At 38.9% G+C, this 23862-nt stretch overlaps 1 protein-coding gene across 5 annotated transcripts in view; it reads left to right on the forward strand.

Annotated features, from left to right (window-relative positions):
- The window catches only part of ANO4 (anoctamin 4), a 324230-nt gene that overhangs the window by 223073 nt on the left and 77295 nt on the right, over nucleotides 1-23862 (forward strand). For all 5 annotated transcript variants that reach the window (XM_017516529.2, XM_037734202.1, XM_017516537.2 and 2 more), the window contains 4 exons: nucleotides 14924-14979; nucleotides 17845-17966; nucleotides 19869-20003; nucleotides 21071-21167. In XM_017516529.2, the coding sequence (XP_017372018.1) occupies nucleotides 14924-14979; nucleotides 17845-17966; nucleotides 19869-20003; nucleotides 21071-21167 (410 nt within the window). The remainder of the gene's footprint in view (nucleotides 1-14923; nucleotides 14980-17844; nucleotides 17967-19868; nucleotides 20004-21070; nucleotides 21168-23862) is intronic.

Consider the following 23862-nt stretch of genomic DNA (forward strand, 5'->3'; position numbering starts at 1 on the left):
AGGTGGGAGTGAGTTCAAGCTGAGATTTGATGATGACAGCAGGCTTCACTGAGAAGCCAAAATTTGAACTGAGACCTGAATGCTGGGGAACCAGTATAGGAAGATCGAGGGGTAGGGTGTTCCATGCAGAGGAAGCTGTAAGCATGGAGAAGAGCTGTCCCACATAAGCAAATTCTCCAGTCATCTCCTCCATTAAATAGCCTCCACTATTCATATTTTATGCATTTTATGAGAATATCTCCATATTATACATTTCCTGACTTATTAAACAGGTTATTATGCATCAGGAAGGTTTGGGTGGCTTTTTTCTTATCTCTTTTTTTAGCAAGTTTTTTTTTTTTATCAATAGTTTTAATAATGACCTATCTCAGTCAGAGTCCAATCAGGAAACAAAAGCATAAGTAAATTGAACAGGGAAAGTTTTATATAAATAATTAACTATGGGATATAATTAATGGATATGAGATTGGTTAGTAGGCTCACAGATATAGGATTGGAGTAATGGAGGATTGGCTAGTCAAGGTAAGAATAACTCTAAAGAATAGAGAAATCGCAGATGTTAGGAGCAGTTACCACCCCTGAGAAGACTCCTCCCTACAGTGCTAAGCTGCGGATCTTGCTGGAAGAGGTACAGCCATAGCAGTGCAGTTTGCTGGGGACTATGGAAATCTGCCCCCTGGAGTACTAGGGGAAGCTACCTGGAGTGGCTCCAAGGAAATCATTCTTTGGAAAGTGCTACATCAACAGTACTACTCTGTGAACCCACCCAAGGGGATACCGGAAATCTGCCTTTGGGGAGTACCATGTTTCCAGCCACCACACACTGCAGGAGCTGGGTACTATAGAATTATGTACTGTAGAAGCCTGCCGAAATAACGTACTGGTGTCAGGTAGAAAAACCCCTTCCTCCTCCTCCAGTATTTCTCCCAATGCCTTCTGCTGGCAAAGCTTAACATTGAATCAGCTGAAAAAGGAGAAATATTTACAAGGTCCACCTTCATTATTGCAAAGCAGGCAATGCAGGTGCATTTGGAACTGAGGGCAAATAAGTTAATATCTGGCACATAGCCCTGATGACCTGCTCATCAAGCTTTCAGGTGGGGTGAAACTAGATGGTTGCATTAAATGACAAGACTCGGTAGCTGGAACTCAGCCAAATCCAGCAAGATGACATTTAATAATTTTGCATTGACCATTTCTAATGTGTATTTTCTTTTTCTTTCAGTCTTTTAAAAACTGTTTACTAATTCAGTGAAAATGTTGTTCAAACATATGTTTGGTTATTAGTGAGATTTGAGATTTTTTTCAAATTTTCATTATTCATTTACATTTGTTTGAATAGAAAAGGAATGCATAAAATTTTATATTAATGTCACTGTAAAAAATTAAAACAATAATTTTTCAATGTAAAGTCTTAAATTCAGCAAAACAACTACCTTGGTACAGTGTGGGAGAAGTGTTGCTCAACATCATAAGAGGGACAGATTTGAGAGTTGAGCTGAATGTAAGCTCGGTGTGAGTCACTATCATAATTAAACTGCCAAAAAAATACTTTGATCTCAAGCTGCATATATTAAAATATAACATGGAGAAATAGATAGCTTCCTAGTCCAGATCTGATTACAACTGGAATATTGTGTTTAGTGAGAGTCAATGTATGGGGTTATGGTGAAGTCAAACCTGATTTAGGTCTTTCTTAACTTTGATGGATTATAGTTAAACACAGTCCCATTTCTCCGCATTAGTCAACCATCCTTGAGAGACATTCCTTCAATAAGGTCCTCTGTGACCATTCCAGCTTGAATGAATTCTTTCCTCTTCTGACTTCCTATGGCAACAATTTTTGGAGTCTATCTGACAATTAGTCACATACACCTCTTCTTTTGTTGTCATGAATTACATTCAATGACATTATGAAAATCTACCACAGAAGGAGAACCACTCATAACATATGTATACTGAATAATTTAAATATTATCTTAGTTACTTTTTAATGTTAATTTCTTATTCATTCATACAGTTTTTAAAAACAAACTTAAGATGTGCTATGCATCCTTTTTATTGTACTTTTTTCAGTTAACGTTGTACCATAAACATACTAGAAAGCAAGTGAGTGAAAGTGAAGTTATTATTGCAGTAGCTATTCTGAATCATTGCACAAAATGCAAATACTCCAAATACTGTCTTCACTAATAATGGCATTATCATTTGCAGTACACCTCACGACTCTTTATAAGACACTAGTGTATTGAGAACCTGCAGCTGAATGCTGCTCATGTAGATAAAAAAAACCCTTAACTGTAAATAAGCTGCCTTATTCATCTTTTTATCATCACTGCCTAGCACAGTGCCTCGCATATAGTAGGAGTTCAATAAAGGCATGCCGAACTGAAGAGCTTTTAAATTATTGTGCCTAATTTTGTGTCTAAAAATGTGGGCTGCTTTTATAAGCAAAAGAAGGACAGAGACAGTGATTTTTTTTAATGTTCTGAAGAAGCACAGGAAGTGTAGTATTGTTGCTAGTCAGAAAGGATCTTTGTAAAATTTTCTTTCGTTTGATGAAATAAGGAGGCGTCTATTCAAAGACCTCCATGTTTTAAAAATTGGTAATAGGTCAGGCACAGTGGCTCACGCCTGGAATCCCAGAATTTTGAGAGGCTAAGGCGGGCAGACTGCTTGAGCCAAAGAATTTGAAACCAGCCTGGGCACAGTGGTGAAACCCCATCTCTACAAAAAATATAAAAAATTGGCCAGGGATGGTGATGAGTACCTCTCAGCTATCAGGAGACTGAGATAGGAGGATTACTTGAGCCTGGGATGTTGAGGCTGCAGTGAGCTGAGATTGTGCCACTGCGCTCTAGCCTGGGCAACAGAGTGGGACTCTGTCATAATGATGAAAAAGAAAATAAAGAAAAAAAGAAAATTGGTAATGATCAACTGGAATTATATCTAATTAGAAATAAACAATCAGAGAGTACATTATGAGCCCACAACCAAGCATTATGCTGAAAAATATGGAGTAAAAGTACAAATGGTCTGTAGATTCAATATTTCATTGTCATCTTTGGTTTTGTAAATAAAAGAAACAACATGTTAGAAGGAATTTTAATTTCTTGACAGGACTAATGTTTATCCAGTATTATTTTCTGCCTGAAACTCTTTCTGAAAGTGGCATCTTACATGAGCCAACATCGATTAGAAATAACATAAAAATACTGATTTGTAGACATGATTCATAAGGATATTTTAGTGGAATGTAAACTGCCACTAGGTAACTTTTTCACCTTCACTCTGAATTTATTACAACTGTAAAAATCAAACCTGGTGAAACCCGCTTTCAAAATAGAGCAATTTAATAGCTCAATAAAGATTTATTTAACAATATGGGTGCCTACAATAAATTTTGAAATTGATTAGTATTTTTGAATTTGGTACTTAGAGGAGAAATTAGTAAAATGATATGGACTTTAAATATTGGATACTTTCTCACTTTGCAGGACTTTGATAAATTATAATAAACTTATAAAAGTTATCACCCAAGGCCAGGCGCGGTGGCTCACGCCTGTAATCCTAGCACTTCGGGAGGCCAAGGTAGGTGCATCACTTGAGGTCAGGAGTTTGAGATCAGCTGGCCAATGTGGTAAAACTCCATCTCTACTAAAAATACAAAAATTAGCTGAGTGTGGTGGTGTACACGTGTGATTCCAGCTATTTGGGAAGCTAAGGCATGAGAATTGCTTGAATCCAGGAAGCAGAGGTTGCAGTGAGCTGAGATCACACCACTGCATTTCAGACTGTGCAACAGAGTGAAACTCTGTCTCAAAAAAAAAAAAAAAGTTATCATCTGAGTCTCTTATTAGGTCCCTGTGAATCCTAATTTTTCTAATACCTGGGATGCTTGAAAGTTATTGATAAGATATGTGGAATTATCTATAGAGACTGCAGGGAATCAAAGCTTTCTACATAATTATTCATTACAAAGGTATTTATTGAGGGCCTCTTGTGTGCTAGATAAAATATAAAGCCTTGTGACTATTTGTATTTCAGATGCTTTTCTTAGATATTTAATATTGATATCAAGCATCTTAAAACATATTAATGTGTTACTATGATTAAAAATATCTAAATGCTGACTGACCCGCCATCAATGAAAAGCAAATCAGTGCATGTGCCATTTTCCAGTTAGGCTAAACCTCTAGATTCTGGTCAGGATCCAAAGCCTAGGTAGCATTGCTCTCAAGCCACTTGACAAACATCATTACAATCATCCTCTATGAGGTGTATTTTAGGAAGTAGCATAATTCTTGACCTGAAAGGAGCTTTAAAGATCAACACATTCAACTTCCACTTCTGGCCAAGATGGAGCAACAGGCACAAGATTTACTCTCCCACCCGAAACAACATAAAAGAGAAAACAGACAAGATGTATGAGACAACTATTTTCAAGACACTGAATATTGGGCAACCCCACACAAAGATCTCTGAGAGAAGAAAACAAATGAAATGAGCTCTGACGCAGCCCCATCTTACCACCTTGACATAGTTTCTAGAAAGCACCATGAAAAGTGAGAATGTAGGCAGGACCTGAAAGACTCTCTGAGTTGAGAAGTTGTTGCTAGGAGTTGGAAAACAAAGGCAGCTAGAGTTCACAGAAAGCTGTGCCAGAAAGCAGAGAACTGCACAGAACTAGAACCTTGAAGATCTGCAGAGGGTCCCCCTCAAGTATGCAGCAAGTGCTGATCAGTGCATACATGTCAGGAGAATACTCAAGGCCAGAGAAAGAACCGTCCACAAGAATTTCCAGTGAGACTGGAACACCTCAAAATTCACAGAGGAATGAGGAGAATACTCAGAAAAATCTTTCCTCCTGCAAACATAAGGAAAATTTACCAAATAAAGTTTAGCAATGTATAACAAACAGGATTATACAAGATTGGCTTAGTATATGAACATCAATCAATATAATTCACCACAGTAGCAAACTAAAAGTGAAAAACTATATGATCATATTTATGAACATGGGAAAAACATTTCACAAAGTTCAACATCCATTTCAGATAAAAATTCAGCAAACTGTTAATAGAAATTATCTTCCTCAACCTCATAAAATGCATCTATGAAATGCTTATAGTTAAAATGATACTTAATGTTAAAAGACCAAATGTTTTCCTCCAAAGATAATGAATGGGACAAGTATGTCTGCACTTACCACTTGTATTCATTTTACTATCCAGTGCAATAAAATGAGACAATAAGAGGTATCAAAGTTAGAAAAGAATTAAAACTGTCCTTATTGTCAGTTGACATGATCATCTATAAAAAAACTCACAAAGGAATCCTAATAAGGAACTAATAAGTGAATGTAGCTTGGTTGCAAAAATGAGATTGATTAAAAAAAATTGTATTTCCATAAATCTCCAACAGTGAGAAATTGAGATTTTAAAAATCCTATCACTTATAATTAGCCCCAAAATATGAAATATTAAATAAGGATAAATCAAACAAAAGATATTTAGGAATTGTACACTGAAAACTACAAAACATTGCTGAGATAAATTTAACAGGACCTAATAAATGGAGAGATATATCATCTTTATGGGTCAGAAGACTCAGTATTGTTAAGATGTCAGTCCTCCCCAAGTTGATATATTGATTCAGTGTAATCCAGTCAAATGTGTGCATATGTGAAAATTGACAATGAATTCAAAAATTCATAGGGAAGTGAAAGGACTTAGAATAACCAAAATGACTCTGAAAAAGAACAAAAATAGTGGGCTAACAAAACCAGATTTCAAGAATTATTGTAAACCTACAATAATCAAGACATTGCGATATTGGTATAATGACAAATAGATTGGTGGAACAGAATAGAGAATCCAGAAATGGAGCCACACATATATGGACAATTGCCTTGGGACAAAGACTCAAAGTCAATTCAGCAGGTAAAGAATTGACTTTTCAACATATGATGCTGGAACAATTTAAACCCATGTGCAAACAATGAATTTGGGAAGACTCAGATACAAAAGTTAACTCAGATGGATTATAGTTCAAAGTATAAAACTTAAAACTATAAAAATCCTAGGAGAAAATAGAAAATCTTTGTTACCTTGGATTAGTCAAGGATTTCTTAAATATGACAGTAAAAGCACGATTCATAAAAAAAGAAAAAAACTGGATAATCTGGACTTCAAAATTAAAACTGCTGTTCTCAAATGTTGTTTTCAAGAGAATGAAAAGAGGGGTGACCCAGGGCAAGGTGGCTGACTAGAAACAGCAGTGATCAGAGGCTCCCATTGAAAAGAACTGTAATTATCATCTGAATCCTTCATTGGCAACCAAGGTCTTCAGGTTCTCTCATCAGAACTCACTAGGCATCTAGACGTGGTCCACGGAGAGGAAGGAAAGAACAGTGTGGTGCAGCGGCCCACCTGTCAGCCACACGGCGCAGGGGAGCCCCCACCCCCCAACCAAGGGAGGCGGTGAGTGAGTGCGCTGCCCAGCGGGGGAAACTGTGCTTTTTTCCCACAGAACTGTGCAACACATGGATTGGAAGATCCAACTCATGAACTCATGCCACCAGGATCTAGGGTGCCAACTCCAGAGCCACGCAGACTCTCAACAGCCTGTCAGCTGGAATCTGCCTAACCCTACTGAGTTCCTGGGAGCAGAGGTGACCAGCACCACAGCTGTGGCTGCCTGCTGCTTAGTGCCATTTGAGCTCCTTGGGGGAGGGGGAGCCGCCAGCACTGGGACTCATAACTGCCTAATACGCTAAGCTCTCTGTGTGGGGAAAGGGTGGCATCCATCCCTGTAGCTCCAGGCCATGCTTTTTCCTGCTGAAGCCAGAGAGACTGGATGGTTCGGCCCCCAAGAGTGGTCCCCCACAGTCCAAAACACCGGCTGTGGCAGACTGCAACCAGAGCACCTCATTAGGCCTGACCCTGACATATCCTTCCTCACTTCCTGCATGGCAGGGCTTCCCTACAGGAGCTCCGACAACTCCAGCCAGAGGCTCAGGGACAGAACCTGGATCTCCCTGGGCCTGAGCCCTAGGTGGAAGGAGTGGCCGAAGTCTCTGCAGACCAGCAGACTTGGCCTTTCCTCCTGATAGTTCTGAGGAATCTGGGCAGCCCAGATGAGGGGGTTTCCCCCAAGCAAAGCACATTTCCTCCACCAAGGGACAATCAAAGTGCTTTGTTAAACGGATTCTGTTCCCCTTGCCACCCAACAGGGTGAGAACCTCCAACATGGGCTATCAGACACCCTATACAGAAGCAATCCTACTGGCATCAGGGTGGAGCTCCTCCAGGTCAGAGATCCCAGAAGAAGGAGCAGCACCTATCTTTGTTCTCTAGCCTCCTTGAGTGACATCTCCAGGTGCAGGAGTGAACCAGATAAATAGGGCCTGAAGTGAACCCCCAGAAAACCACAGCAGCCCTACAGAAGAGGGACCAGACCAGTGAAAGAAAAACAGAAAGCAACAACAACCACATCAATAACCAAAGAAGTCCTCACAAAAACCCCATCCAATAGTCAGCAGCCTCAAAGATCAAAATTAGACAAACTCACAAGATGAGAGTCACTGAAATGCTGAAAACCCAAAATCAATGAAATACTGAAAACCCAAAAGACTAGAGTTCCTCTTCTCATCCAAATGATTGCAACCACTCCCTGGCAAGGGCATAGAACTGGATGGAGGATGAGATGGACAAATTGACAGAAGTAGGCTTCAGAAGATGGGTAATAAGAAACTCCATTGAGCTAAAGGAGCATGTTCTAACCCAATGCAAAGAAGCTAAGAACCTTGATAAAAGGATAGAGGAGCTACTAACTAGAATAACCAGTTTAGAGAGAAACATAAATGACCCGATGGAGCTGAAAAACAGCACAAGAACTTTGTGAAGCATACACAAGTATCAATAGCCAAATTGACCAAGCAGAAGAAAGGATATCAGAGTTTAAAGACCACCTCATTGAAATCAGGCATGCAGACAAGATTAGAGAAAAAAGAATAAAAAGGAACAAACAAATCCTCCAAGAAACATGAGACTTCATAGAAAGACTGAACCTACAATTGATTGGAGTACCTGAAGGAGATGGGAAGAATGGAAACAAACTAGAAAAGACATTTCAGGATATTATCCATGAGAACTTCCCTAACCTAGCAAGACAGGCCCGCATGCAAATACAGGAAATACAGAGGACACCACTAAGATACTCCACGAGAAGATCAACCCCAAGACACATAATCATCAGATTTTCCAAGGCCAAAAATTAAGGAAAAAACATTAAGGGCAGCCAGAGAGAAAGGCCAGTCACCTACAAAAAAAGCCCATCAGACTAATAACAGAACTGTCAGCAGAAACTCTATAAGCCAGAAGAGATTGGGGGCCAGTATTCAACATTGTTAAAGAAAAAAATTTTCAATCCAGAACTTCACATCCAGCCAAACTAAGCATCATAAGCGAAGCAGAAATAAAATCCTCTACAGACAAGCAAATGCTGAGGGATTTCATTACCACCATGCCTGCCTTCAAGAGCTCCTGAAAGAAGCACTAAATATAGAAAGGAAAAACCAGTACTAGCCACTGTAAAAACACATGAAAATATAAAGACCAATGACACTATGAAGAAACTGCATCATCTAGTGTGTAAAATAACCAGATAGCCTCATGATGACAGGATCAAATTCACACATAATAATACTAACCTTAAATGTAAATGGGCTAAATGCACCAATTAAAAGACACAGACTGAAAAATTGAATAAAGAGTCAAGACCCATTGGTGTGCTGTATTTAGGAGACCCATCTCACATGCAAAGATACTCATAGTTTCAAAATAAAGATGGAGGAAAATTTACCATGGAAATAGAAAGACAAAAAAAAAGCAGGGGTTTTTTTTTTTGAGGGGGGAGGTGGTGGGAATGTTCATATTGCTCAAAGCAATGTATAGATTCAATGCTATTCCAGTCATTGACATTCTTCACAGCATTAGAAAAAACTGCTTTAAATTTCATATGGAATCAAAGAAGACCCCATCTAGCCAAGACAATCATAAGCAAAAAGAACAAAGCTGGAGACATCATGCTACCTGATTTCAAACTATAGTACAACGCTATAGTAACCAAAACAGCATGATAATGGTACCAAAACAGACACATAGACCAATGGAACAGAACAGAGACCTCAGAAATAATACCACACATCTATAACTATCTGATCTTTGACAAACCTGAGAAAAAAAAGCAAGGTGGAAAGGATCTCCTATTCAATAAAAAGTGCTGGGAAAACTGGCTAGTATGCAGAAAACTGAAACTGGACCACATTTTTACACCTTATACAAAAATTAACTCAAGATTGATTAAAGGCTTAAATGTAAAACCCAAAATTATAAAAACCCTAGAAGAAAACCTAGGCAATACCATTCCGGCCATAGGCATGGGCAAAGACTTCATGATGAAAATGCCAAAAGCAATTGCAAGAAAAGCCAAAATTGACAAATGGGATCTAATTAAAGAGCTTCTGCATAGCCAAAGAAACCATCATCAGAGTGAATAGGCAATCTACAGAGTGGGAGAAAATTTTTGCAATCTACCCATCTGACAAAGGTCTAATATCCAGAATTTACAGGGAACTTACACAAATTTACAAGAAAAAAAAACTACCCCATCAAAAAGTGGGTGAAGGATATGAACAGACACTTCTCAAAAGAATGTATACATGCATCCAACAAACATATGATAAAGTTCAATGTCACTGATTATTAGAGAAATGCAAATCAAAACCACAATGAGATATCTCACTCCAGTCAGAATGGTGATTATTAAAAAGTCAAGAAGCAGTAGATGCTGGCATGCTGTGGAGAAATAGGAACACTTTTACACTGTTTCTGGGAGTGTGCATTAGTTCAATCATTGTGGAAGACAGTGTGCTGATTCTTCAAGGATCTAGAACCAGAAATACCATTTGACCCAGCAATCACATTATTGAGTATATACCTAAAAATATATAAATCATTCCACTGTAAAGACACATGCACACATATGTTTATTGCAGCACTATTCACAATAGCAAAGTCATGGAACCAACTCACATGCCCACCAATTATAGGCTGGATAAAGAAAATGTGATACATATACACTATGGAATACTACACAGCCATAAAAAGGAATGAGATCGTGTCCTATACAGGGACATGCATGAAGAAGCAAACTAAGACAGGAACAGAAAACTAAACACTGCATGTTCTCACTCATAAGTGGGAATTGAATAATGAGAACATATGGACACAACGAGGGAGCAACACACCCTAGGGCCTGTTGAGGATTGGGCAGTGAGGGGAGGGAAGTTAGAGGACAGGTCAATAGGAGCAGCAAACCACCATGGCATACATATACCTATGTAACAAACCTGCACATTCTGCACATGTATCCCAAAACTTAAACTAAGTAAATAAATAAATGAATAAATGCGAATGCAGAGAGAAGGCACACATTAGGAGAAAAAAAGCTTTCAAAAACTATGGCTAGTAAAGGACATCTACCTCTTGCCTCTAGAATATATAAAGAACACTCAAAACTCAGTGAGTTAAAAAATCTTATTGAGCATAAGATTGGAACAGACATTTCACAAGAGAAGATATACAGATGACAAATAGCACACAAGATGATTTAAAATATTCATTAAAAATGGGACTTAAACACAATGAAACATCATGACATGCCCATGAGAATGGCTAAAATTAAAAAGACTGACCATACCATGTGGAGGACCTTGATCCCTCATACACTGCTGATAGAAATGTAAAATTGCACAACCACTTAAGAAAACAGAAGTTTTTCAAAAACACTTCTAAGTATTTACTATGAAAGTTAAAGCATATATTCATGTAAAGTTTTGTATACGGATGTTCATAACAGCTTAATTTGTAACAGCCCCTCTTAGAAGCAAATTTTTTGGTGCTGCAAAAATAAGTAGCACTGAAACATAAATTTTCTCGGCAAGGCAATGTTTGCTTCTGTAGCAGGATATGTCTTGTGGATGGAGCAGAGAGCACACCTGAATGGGGAGAAGGGTTCTTATCCACGATACAGGTAGCCCCTACTGCTGTGTCGTTCCCCTATTGGCTAGGGTTGGACCACACAGTCTAAGCTAATTCTGATTGGCTATTTTAAAGAGAATAGGGATAGTAACCAGAGTGGCAGAGTGAGCAGTTTTGATGGGAAAGATGGTTACAGAACAGGTAACTAAAGGTGACTCAGGTTAAAGCAGGTGACCAGGGGTGAGTCAGGATGGAGCAGGTAACCAGAAGAACAAATGTGAACTACTGATTAGAACTGGCAGGTAGTTGCTTACTGAAACTAGGGGCAAGGGGACGAACAGAACAAGGAAGTTAAAATTTGAAATGGAGAACAAAGAATAGGGGAACTGAACATACTGACATAATGATTCTTTGAAGAGAAATGTTAGAACCCACTATATTTAATACCCCCAAACTATAACAAACCCAAATGTCTATCATCAGGAGGATAAACAAATTGTTACATATGGTGGAATACCACTCAGCAATAAAAAGAGATGAGCTGATATTTGCAACAACATGAATGGATCTCAAATTATGTTGAGTGATGAAAAAGAGTAAATGTTATACGATTCCATTTATATAAAACTCTGGAAATTTCAGACTAATCGATAGTGACAGAGAGTACATCAGTGTTTGCCCTGGAGATAGCACAGGGAAGAGTGGCAGATTACAATGTGGCATGATAAAACTTCGGAGTTTTATGGATATGTTTAGTATCTTGGTTGTACTGATGGTCTCATGAGTATATACATATGTCAAAACAACTGTTAAACAACTTATGCTGTCTATTGCATGCTTGGTAAACCTCAATAAAGCTGTTTTTTAAAAGATCTGCATATCTATTACCTCTCCTTTCCCATTTTATGGATCAGGAAATTGAGGCCTGAGGACAAGAGAACTTTTCCAAAGTCATACCACTAGTCCAGTGCAGAGGCATTAAGTTTGTTCGTATGAAGCTTCTGGATGAGAATAGAAGAGCTCCTGGTATAAAATCTCAGTGTTTAATACATTCCGTTCTCTATGCCAAGCACTGGACTAGATGTGTTTCATTGTTTTTCTGTCCAAAAGCATGATTTTCAAAAAGCTTCTACACAGTAAACAATCCACAAAATGAAAATGCAATCAATGAAATGTGAGAAAATATTGTAAACCATGTATCTGGTAAGGGGTTAATATTCAAAATATGTATGGAACTTAGTAGAAAAAAAAAAAACAAAACCCCAAAAAACAAAAAAGTCAGCCTGATTTAAAAATGGGCAGATGGTTTTGGAATTTTTGTCATGAAATGTTTCCCAGGGCCAATGTCCAGAATTGTATTTCTTAGATTTTCCTTTAAGGTTTTTATAGTTTTAGGTTACATTTAAGTCATTAATCCATCTGGAGCTGATTTTTGTATATGGTGAAAGCAAGTGGTCCAGTTTCAATCTTCTTCATGTGGCTAGCCAATTATCCCAGCAAAGACTCCAAAAGAAATTGCAGCAAAAACAAAAACTGACAAGTGGGACCTAATTAAACTAAAGTGCTTCTGTACAGCAAAAGAAACTACCAACAGAGTAAATAGACAACCTACAGAATGGGAGAAAATATTCACTGACTATGTATCCTACCAAGGTCTAATATCCAGAGTCGATGAGGAACTTAAATCAACAAGCAAAAACCAAATAACCCCATTAAAAATTGGGCAATGATCATGGACACTTCTCAAAAGAAGACATACACATGGGCAACAAGCATATGAAAAAATGTTAAACACGACTCATCATTAGAGAAATGCAAATCAAATCCACAATGAGATACCATCTCACACAAGCCAGAATGGCTATTATTAAAAAGAAAATAACAGAGGCTGAGCGTGGTGGCTCATGCCTGTAATTCTGGCACTTTGGGAGGTCAAGGTGGGAAGAATACTTGAGCCCAGAGGTTCAAGACCAGCCTGGGCAACATAGTAAGACTTTGTCTCTACAAAAGAATTTTTAAAAATCAACTGGGCATGGTGATGCATACCTGTAATCCCAGCTACTCAAGGGGCTGAGGTAAAAGGATCACTGGAGCCTGGAAGGTTGAAGCTGCAGTGAGCCATGATCAAACCACTACACTCTACCCTGGGTGACAGAGCAAGACCCTGTCTCAAAAACCCAAAACAAACCAAAAATAACAGATGCTGACAAGGTCATGGAGAAAAGGGAAGACTTATATACTGTTGGTGAGAATGTAAATTAGTTCAGTCACTATAGAAAGCAATTTGGAGATTTCTCAGAGAACTTAAAAGAGAGCCACTATTTGACCCAGCAACCTCATTACTGGGTATATACCCAAAATAACATAACTTATTCTACCTTAAAGATACATGCACACATAAGTTTATGGCAGCAGTATTCACAATAGAAAAGACATGGAATCAACCTAGATGCCTATCAATGGTAAATTGGATAAAGAAAATGTTGTACATATACACCATGGAATACTATGCAGCCAGGGAACTGGAGGCCATTATCCTAAGTGAATTAATGCAGGAATAGAGAAAACACTGCATGTTCTCACTTATAAGTGGGAACGAAACATTGAGTACACATGGACAGAGAGGGAAATAATAGACATTGGTGCCTATTTGAGGGTGGAGGGTGAGAGGAGGATGAGGATTGGAAAACTACCTGTCAGTACTATACTCATTACCTGTGTGACATAATCTGTACACCAAATCCCTGCACCACACAATTTACCCATGTAACAAACCTGCACGTGTACTCCCTGAATCTAAAATGAAAGTTGGAAAGAAAAAAACTTTTAAAATGGACAGAGAACCTGAATAGACATTTTTTTCTTATAAAACACACACATGGCCAACAGGTATATGAAAAGGTGCTTTATATCACTAATCAGCGATATGCAAATCAAAACCATAATGAAGTATCATCTCACACCTGCTAGAATGGCTTTTATCAAAAAGTGGTAAGTGTTGGCAAGTGTGTGGAGAAAATGGAACACTTGTGCACTGTTAGTAGGAGTATACATTGGTTCAGCTGTTGTGAAAGACAATATGGAGGCTCTTTTAAAAATTAAAAATAGGACTACCATATGATACAGCAATCAATCCTACTTCTGGTTACATATCAATAAGTATCTTGAAGAGATATCTGCACATCCATGTTCATTGCAGCATTGTTTACAATAGCCAAAATATGAAAACAACCCAAGTGTGCCCTCATAGAAGAATGGATAAAGAAATTGTGGTACATATATACAATGGAATATTGTTCAACCATAAAAAAGAAGGAAATCCTGCCATTTGCCTTATGGATGAACTTGAAGGGCATCATGCTAAGTGAAATAAACCAGACACAGAAAGGCAAATACTGCATGATCTTATTTATATGTAGAATCTTAAAAAGCCAAACTCTTAAAAGTCAAGAGTGGAACAGTGGTTGCCAGACCCTGGGATGGGGAACATGGGGGGATGTTGATCAAAGAGTACAAAGTATCATTTATAAAATGAATGGGTTCTGGGGATCTAATGTACAGCATGAGTGGAGATGAATGTGTTAATGAGATTGTGTTAATCATTACATAATGTAAATCATCACATTGTACACCTTGAATATATTCAAATCTTTATATGATAGTTAAATATTTTAAATTTTTTTGGAAGAAAAAAAAGAATTTCCCGGCCCTCAATCCCAATTTCATGGCAACAAAACTTTTCTTCTAACTCTTGGTGCCCCTAAGAGGGTCAATAGCCTAGATTGTTTTCTCCAAAAAGCGCCATGCTTACATTTGTTTTGAACATTGTGAGTATTCAGACTCTGTATTAATTCAAATGGACTTATTTGTTGTTTCAGGTTTGAATCGTTTGCTTACCAATGGCTCCTATGAAGCTGCATTTCCCCTGCATGAGGTATTGTGCTGTCTTTAGTCTTTATCTTCCTTTCAATTTTGTGTTATTAAAATCAGTTTCTAGGGATAGTTGATAATTGAATTTGTCGACATTTGTTCAGAGTGAATTTAATTTGTTCAATGGGTAATTAGGGAGGGTCTACTTCAATTGTTACGTCTCTTCCTCAGCATAGATTTATTTCTGTATATCTTTTTATGTAATTGCAAGAATACTTAAGAGTCACTCAGCATGAGTTCAGAGGAATGGCTTAGAGACTTTAAGTCATAAAATTAAAAAGGCATTGAAAATTTGCATGAGACATCAAATCTATGAGAATGTTCTTAAAGTACACAGTCTTTCCAACAAATAAATTTATAGCTATTCTTTAAAAGAGCGAGAGGAAGCCTTTTTGCAAAGTCGCTGGTAACCAAAGGGTGACAAAAATTAATAATGTTGTACTCATCATTGCTCACCTAAGATGTGTAAATGCTGTTACTCTATTTCCTACATAGTCTCCATCATGTAAATTACTTTTGCAAGTGTAACTGTGATTACCCCAGCTGTATTTTCCACAATAGGTTTTGGATTATTTAACCCAGAATTCCCCTACACCTGGGTTTTCAGGAACATAGTCCTTCATGATTGTTGAGAGTTTATTGTCATTTTCATGGTGTTGCACCCCTACTGTGGTCACTGCATGACACAGAGAACACAAAGATACATGTCATAGCCTCTGTCCTCTGGGACCTCACAAAGTAGCCAATGCACAGCAACTGTTAGCTGATCTTCAGTACAGCCTTCTGTTGGAAACAATGGTAATAGTTTGTCAATAGACTTCGTAAGACAGTTCCAACTCTCCATAAATGGCAACTCTTTCCAGAACATACTTTTTTTTGGAGGACGGTGGTTCTTCTCTTGATTTTAAACACCAAGAGGATGCAAAAGGTGAGGTAGAATTTTCAGAACCTTATTTATTAAGAAAACCAGAAGCTGCCATCTGAGACCCTGTTTACAGACTGCCAGGAAACATGTTTGGAATGCTCCATTTACTAAGACAGAAGCAAACATTTTGACACAGAGGTTTGCTAGAGCCACACACAAGTGCTTCTGAACTCTAAAGACATACACTGTTCCCCAAAACATCAATGTAGCTTCATCGTGTGATTATTTGTTGGCATTGCCCAGAAAAGGGTTTTATGAGAACTGCATCCTCCCTACTCCCAGCCCCAGCTCATGGTACAGGCAGTGTCTGAGAGATGGTAATGGCAGAAGGCCTGTGCAGGGGAGCGGGGGGCTGGGCATGCAGATGTCTAAGGAGATGCAGCTACAAAGCCCCACAGAGTGACTCACGGCCTTCACAATGACTTTCCTATCTCAGTAAAGTCCTGTGTTCTGTGAGAAGAGAAATTCCAAATTTGGAATAGCAGCAGCAATCATTGCATTATTGCTCTTCTGACTTTTTACTCTCAGTTTAACTTGATTATATTATTTAACCTCAGAGGCAGGAAGGCAGGAGGGTCAGATATTGCTGCTTTTGTTTCACATTAAAGATTTAGATAGAGGTTTAGAGAAGGGTGAAACCTCCTTAAGTCACACAGTGAGTTGGTGGTTGAGCTGAGACTCACCTGAGTTTCTTTACTCCCAGCTCTGTATTCTTTCCATTAAGAAAGGACTTCTTATCAGGTGCGGTGACTCAGGCCTGTAACCCCAGCACTTCGGGAGGCTGAGATGGAAGTATTGCTTGAGTCCAGGAGTTTGAGACCAGCCTGAGCAACACAGTGAGACATTATCTCTACCAAAAATAAACAAATAAATAAGAAAGGGCTTCTCAGCTTAATGTGAATAATTAGTTTGCCTCCAGAAACTACCTTTTCTCTTTGTGAAACTCGCATTTCCACAAACTAACCTCGGAAAAACATGCACCTCTCTGGCCGTTTGTCTCCTCATTTCTTCAATGACGAGGTTGAATTAAATTTTAATTACAAGAATTCTGAAGTGACTTCCAGCTTTTACATTGCAGGATTTTCTTGTCAATAACATTGTGACAAGGTTATAGCTATGGCTGTATACCAACTACTTTACCTTGAAAAAAGTGGGAAGAGCGGCCAGGCACAGTGACTCACACCTGTAATCCCAGCACTTTGGGAGGCCGAGGGGGACAGATCACTTGAGTCTAGGAATTTGAGAGTAGCCTGGGCAATATGGCAAAACCTCATCTCTACAAAAAATACAGAAGTTAGCCAGACATGGTGGCACATGCCTATAGTCCCAGCTACTTGGGAGGCTGAGGTGGGAGTATTGCTTGAGCCTGGGAGGTGGAGGTTGCAGTGAGCTGAGATTGTACCACTGCACTCTAGCCTGGGTGACAGAGTGAAACCCAGTCTCAAAAGAAGAAGAAGAAGAAGAAGAAGAAGAAGAAGAAGAAGAAGAAGAAGAAGAAGAAGAAGAAGAAGAAGAAGTAGTAGTAGTAGTAGTAGTAGGGAAGAGAGCTAAGTCTAGGGCATGGCCCCTGGGCCAGACTCTATTTATTCAAACCACATAAGAAACCAAATAGGACAAATATGATTTCATTATGGATTAGGAAACCAAGGCTCAGAGCATTTAGGGAGCTTGTCCAATATCTTGCTAAAAAGTAGTAGAACCAAATCTGACCTCAGTTCAAACCTTTCTGATTATAGCAAGCACATGCTTTTTACTAGACATCAGCAGCAGCAAGACAACATCCAAAGTAGCTCATGGAACTGCCTGCCCTTTAATAGAGAGGATTCATTTTTTTCTCATATCACTCCTATCACTACACCTATTGTAAGAGACTAGTATTACCATCAGCATTTCCTTGTGACTTTTGTGAGTACTATCTCACTGGCAGTGGTGTTTTTATCCCAGGGAAGTTATAGAAGTAAAAACTCCATTCGAACCCATGGAGCAGAAAACCACCGACATCTACTCTATGAGTGCTGGGCCTCCTGGGGCGTGTGGTATAAATACCAACCTTTGGATCTTGTAAGGTGAGTTTTTAACCAGCTGCATAGATAAAGCTTACACAGAATGATTAGGGCAGACTGTCAGTTGGGACAAGCTGTCAGTGAAGGAAAGAGAGTCTGAAGTATACAGCTCTCACTCATATCTGGCTTCTTCACAAAAGGGAAACTCATCTGAGGACATCAGCTGTTCTTAGTAAACCAACCATCCCTCTGATGAGGATGGAGTTTCCCCCAAAAGAGTCTTAGAGAGGGGCCCAGGAATGGGCATGTGAAATCAGCCAGACCTGTCACAAGACTTCATAACGAGCAAGTCACCCTTGTGAGTCTTATTGACAAATCATCTTGTACAAAGTTCACACTGCTTACATATATTACTGACAAAGTAAAATATCTATTATAGTTATGCAAATAGGGCATATGGAGTACTGTCATTCCAATAAATTTCAGGCTTAGTTTTCATTTAAAACTAATAACCTTTAAAGACTGTTTTAATCTGAAGGTCAAAAAGTATATCAGCTTTTAACCTATGATAACTGTGAAGTGGAAATTTATGGTTTTTTAAACCATCTGCCCAACCTTTTGCCTTGGCAGCATTATTCTCTGATGTCTCATTATTTATTTAGAGGCTGGTTATTAAGATTGGATAATAACAACCCACACTTCATGGATTCCTTATTAAAGAGACAAAGTCATGTCTCCTTTCTTAGACTAGCTAGATGTGTTGCACTTAGATATCGGAGTCATAAAAAAATGAGCCCAGAGGGGAGGAAAAACAAGACGCTCACTTTATCTTTCACCCCACTGGGTGGTATCCTTCCTACCACAGCTCTTATCACCAAGTGTTTATTCCCTGTGTTCCAAGGGCATTGATGAATTGTGACCAATTCCTTGTGTTGGCAAATAATCCAGACAATCTGGGTGAATGAAAAATATTTTCTGAGATAAGATCATTTTCCTTTGATCAGACTCAATGTATGACAAATAGTGGGGGGAAAAAACAAAAGTAAATTCTCTTCCCAGCCTCAGTGCCATGTTACAGGATTACATTGATTAGAAATTATAGATAATTGCTGTAGGCAACACATTTCCCATTCATGACAGTGTTTTGATTAAGATTTTGCAGTTGCAGTTAGTCAATGAGTATTAATTAACTGTCTATTGTGTTTCTAGTACTGTGCTAAGTACTATTGGCAAAGCCAAACTGACTCCAAATGGTCTCTGGCTCTGAAAAACTCAGTTTTGCTTAGCAACACAGGCCCTGCATACTTGAAACAACAAGAAAAGAAATAGAAGACCATACATAATTAGGTGAAATGTGTGACAGAGGCCGTAAGTTTTACAGTAATTCAGAAAAATGGAAGGAATGGATGTGAGCAGCATCCCTGTGGAAGTCTCTGGGGAGCTAAGCCCTGGAAGAACAGTGGCATTTATGTTGGGCAAATAAAGGGCAATGAAAAGCACAACCAAGTCTTGAGTAGACTGAAGCTGTGGAGCATCTGGGGAATGTCATCTCTTAAACAGTTCCCATCCTATGGGTTTTATTCCACTCTATCTCTCGAATCGGGCCTCACCTCAGCATCTCCACTGCCTTCACTTGTGAACTGGACTATGACAGTTGTGTGCCTAGTTGGTCTCCCTTTTCCCACTCTGGCCCCTTCCAATCTATTCTGTCTTCTCAGAATAAGCTTGTGTACAGCCATGTTATTTTATGGAAGGGCTAATTCTATTTCTGATACAGAGTAGTAGGAGAAGAAATGTAAGCCCAGATACTAGATTTAGATTTGATTGGATGTTCTAGTCTCTTGGCTTACCTTGCTTGCAGTTTAACCGTAAGGTCACTACAAAGTAAAATGACTATACGAAGTTGCATAACGCTTAACTTCACACCCTGCACTGTAATTTGCAAGGCTGTTGTGTCTTTAACAGGAGGTACTTTGGAGAGAAGATTGGGTTGTATTTTGCCTGGTTGGGCTGGTACACTGGCATGCTCTTCCCAGCTGCCTTCATTGGATTGTTTGTCTTTTTGTATGGCGTCACCACTCTGGATCACTGCCAAGTCAGGTATGGGGAACACTTGGGTGAGCCTGCCTTTGTTTAGTACTTAGAGGTGGCTGTTTGCATGTTGGGGGTATTCACAGGCTGTGGAGACACTTAGATTTTCACCTACCATCTCATGGAAAAACTCAAAGGTTCAGTTCATTAGGACCTCTCCATCCATTGTCCTTGCTGCCATGGTCTTTAGATATCATGGAAGTGAATGTTACCTTTTCAGACATACCAGCCATTATACATCCACAGAGCAAGCCACTTTCATTCATTGACTATAAGTGTTCTTTTTTAACTTTTTCACCTTTTTTCTCAGCTGATACTGCAAAGTAGGGAACTAGCAATTCTGTTTCATGAATTCTGTGTTTTTACAAGAACTCTTTAAACTTGAGCCAGAAAGACATCTCACCAACTTGTTAGTACCTTGGGAGTGGTTCAGTGTCAACCATCATTATCTTGGTTGTCTCACCAGAATATGGGTCAAGGTACTCACAGAGATCTTGTTGCAAGGCTGGACAATGATCTTAAATTGTAAATGTGCCTTTTAAATGTGATTGCAAAAATAAAAGTGAATGAGTAAGCCTCCCATCTACAAAAATATTTTGCTTTCTGGTGAAGTTGTTAATGTGTTAATGAAATGAAAATTTCCCCCAGGATAGGGCTAGAATCTCTAGTCATTTGTATTTTATTTTCCATGTTAGTTTTAACTTATACACATAGAGATCAAGACAGGTATCTTTATATATCTTCTGACTCCCATAATTCAGTATGAAATTGCTTCAGACATATGAAAAGTGAAGGACATTTCTATAATTTGGGATATAACGATCAATGTTTGGCTTTATGTATTTTCCTGAGTTTATCTTATTAATATGTAAAGCTAAGGAACAACCTCATAAGTAGGTTTTCAAATTATTTAAATGTGCAAGAACTTGTTTACATTAATAACAGATAAAGCTAAGATGCTTCTAAGGGCATAAATTTAATCTACTGGATCTTATTTACTAGTTGAACATTCTGTTGAAGTTAGAAAAAAAAGTTCCACGTCATCAAAAAGCAGTCTTTTCTGTTCTCTTTTCCAGTAAAGAAGTCTGCCAAGCTACAGATATCATCATGTGTCCTGTGTGTGATAAATACTGTCCATTCATGCGGCTGTCAGACAGCTGTGTATATGCCAAGGTAATTTCAAAATGTAGCATTTTAGATGGATTGAATTTAACATACACCTTCCTGAGGTATGGTGGGTAACTATATTCTGTCATTTCCAGTCTTTGATTCTCAAGTGGATGTTGTAGGATAGATTTACCTCCATCATTCAGTATTCTAATTCAGATATCTTTTTAAAATGCCCATGTATTTGAAAGTCATGGCTCTATACAACATTACACGGAGGTGCAGCATGGCCCAGTGTGAGGAGCATAGTTGCTGGAGTCAGAGAAATTTAGGTCCAAGTTTTGACTCTGCTCTTTACCATTTCTGTGTCTGGGAACAAGATATGTAACTCCTTTGAGTCTCAGTTTTCTCATTTGCTAAATGGAGACCATGAAGACTTGTTTCATTTGGAGTTAAGGTGTATACTGAGTATAGTGCTTGGTAAATAGACCTCAGTAAATGACAGCTATCATTATTTGCCTCCTCTTCATCATCATTATTGTCAAAATGACCTCCATTCATGGCTAGCTCAGTCACTTACCTCTTTAGCCTTGAACATGTGCCCGCTTTCCAAGAATGAGCTTTCTTGTCTGTAAATATGTGCCCTCTCTGTCCTGCCCCATTAGAATGACACAAGAACAGAAGAGAATACATGTGAAAGTGCTTTGAGAAAAAAAAAAAAAAAACATGGCACCACCATTTTTATGTTATTGCATAGCCCTTTCTCGTGATATGCCTTACTTTATTGAAATATTAGACATGTTCCTCACATTCCTAGGGTTTTTTGTTAATACTTAGGTGATGGTGTCCCTAACACAAAACAATAGCTGAAATTTGGGTTCATGAAGACTTTTCCAAGAGCCACTGCCTTTTGGCTTGCCCAGATTCAGGTATAAATGGCATTGGCAGATTTTATCCAGCCTTTGTAATCAAGGAAGCCTGGATCTATCTAATTACTCTGTTGGCATTGCAGAGTTTTGTTCATTTTAAATGAGAGAACATTTGATAGGCAACCCAGGACTCCGCCTATCTATAACGCCTTTAGTACTGCAGGTGGCCAGTAGTGTGGGAGGAGCCCAGACTGCAGCAGTAAGCTGTGGTTTTGGAAAGGTTTGAGCTCTTATGTTGCGAGGGACAAAAAAAGCACGAAATGCCCTCCCTATCTTTGGGAAACACTGAATGGGTGAAGATAAATTTAACAGAGTGACCTTAGGATGTAGAGATTTGATGAGGATCAAGAGCTTTGTCAGTAATATAATTTTGTTTAAAGGTCAGATATAAGCCTGAATTGCTCAGGTGTTAAAACTCTGCTTCTGGGGAACCCCAAAAGCAGAAGCCCATTTTTTTTTAATGTAGAAATATATGCCTGAGTAAAATTCTCTTTTTTTAGAAGATTCTTAATAATTCTTTTAAGGAATCATCATGAACATTTTATGAGTACTCAGATTTTATAGGGGCTTATTTTGGCAGTTATTCTCCCTAACTTAAGACCTAGAAGAAGAAGAATTATAATAGTTACAACTAAAATAATAGCTAGGTAATCTACATTGATTATTTCTAATTCTTACAGCAACTTCAAGATAGGTGTCATTATTTCCATTTTATTCAGAGGCTCAAAGAGGTAAAAATTACTCACACATGATCATGCAGCAGTAAGTCGCTGGGACTTGGTTTACTGCACTGCAAAACATGCCTTCTTTACCACTGCGTCTTACTGAGCCACCAGATGTTTAGATTCTGAATTTAACATTGGCCTTACCTAGAAACCTAGTAAAATGAAAGATAAAAAGCCTAAGAACGACAGAATTGGAGTTATATGGGGTTTCCTTTAGAATATTTATTAGAGATGTCAGAGTGATTTCATGGGACTGTGGATACACAGAAATACTGGATCAGATTGGAGCTGGGATCCCTTCCAGTCAGGCTGTTCTGCTGATAGGGATGCTGTATCCTTGCCTCTTCTGTTTGCAAGAACCAGAAACCCGACTCCAACTAGCTTAGGCAGAAAGTGACTTAATGATACATTTTGCCAGAACCAATACTGGGGTAGCTCACACTGTGTGATCATGAGGGCCTCACAGCCTAGAACTGGTTCTCCAGGGTCCCCGGTGTCCCTGCCCACGTGATCATTCTGTAGACTAGTTCCCTGTTTAACAGAAAAGAGAGCTAAGCTGCTTTGGCTCCAGGCTTATGTCTTCTTCCCCTTGTCTCCTTAAGTGTATTTTTGTGCTTATTTTAAACTCCTGGTCTGCTGCGACACTATGTCTATGGGAATCTTCTTCAGAGGGAAGGGGTTGTTGTCTTCCCCATATATTCCATTATTTTGGCCTGTGGGTACTTGTCCTCTGGAGGCATCAGTCACTTTGAGTAAGGGCAAAAGCCAAGCCCATGTCTGTCAGTCCTACTTCAGTTACGGAGAGGACAGCATGCCCAAGCCACGACTGTTTGCTGCCAGTCTATCAGAGGACTTTTCTGGTCAGTTTCATTTTGAAACCTGCCTAAGAACAAAGCAGAATTAGGTGGCAGCACTTTCTCTTGATTGTAATCCACCAGCCCTGGGGTTTAAGAGGAGGTAGACTGTGGATTGAATACCTGGGACATCTATCCAGGTAGCACCTGCTTTTCACCCATGTCTAACCAAGCAAGACTTTGAGCATTCCCTGACACTGCTCCAGGAACACCAGCACCTGTGGTGTGGCCTGCTTAGCTGATTTTTGATGGA

This window comes from Cebus imitator, unplaced genomic scaffold (assembly GCF_001604975.1).
Source record: "Cebus imitator isolate Cc_AM_T3 unplaced genomic scaffold, Cebus_imitator-1.0 Scaffold18, whole genome shotgun sequence".
NCBI classification, from domain to species: Eukaryota; Metazoa; Chordata; class Mammalia; order Primates; family Cebidae; genus Cebus; species Cebus imitator.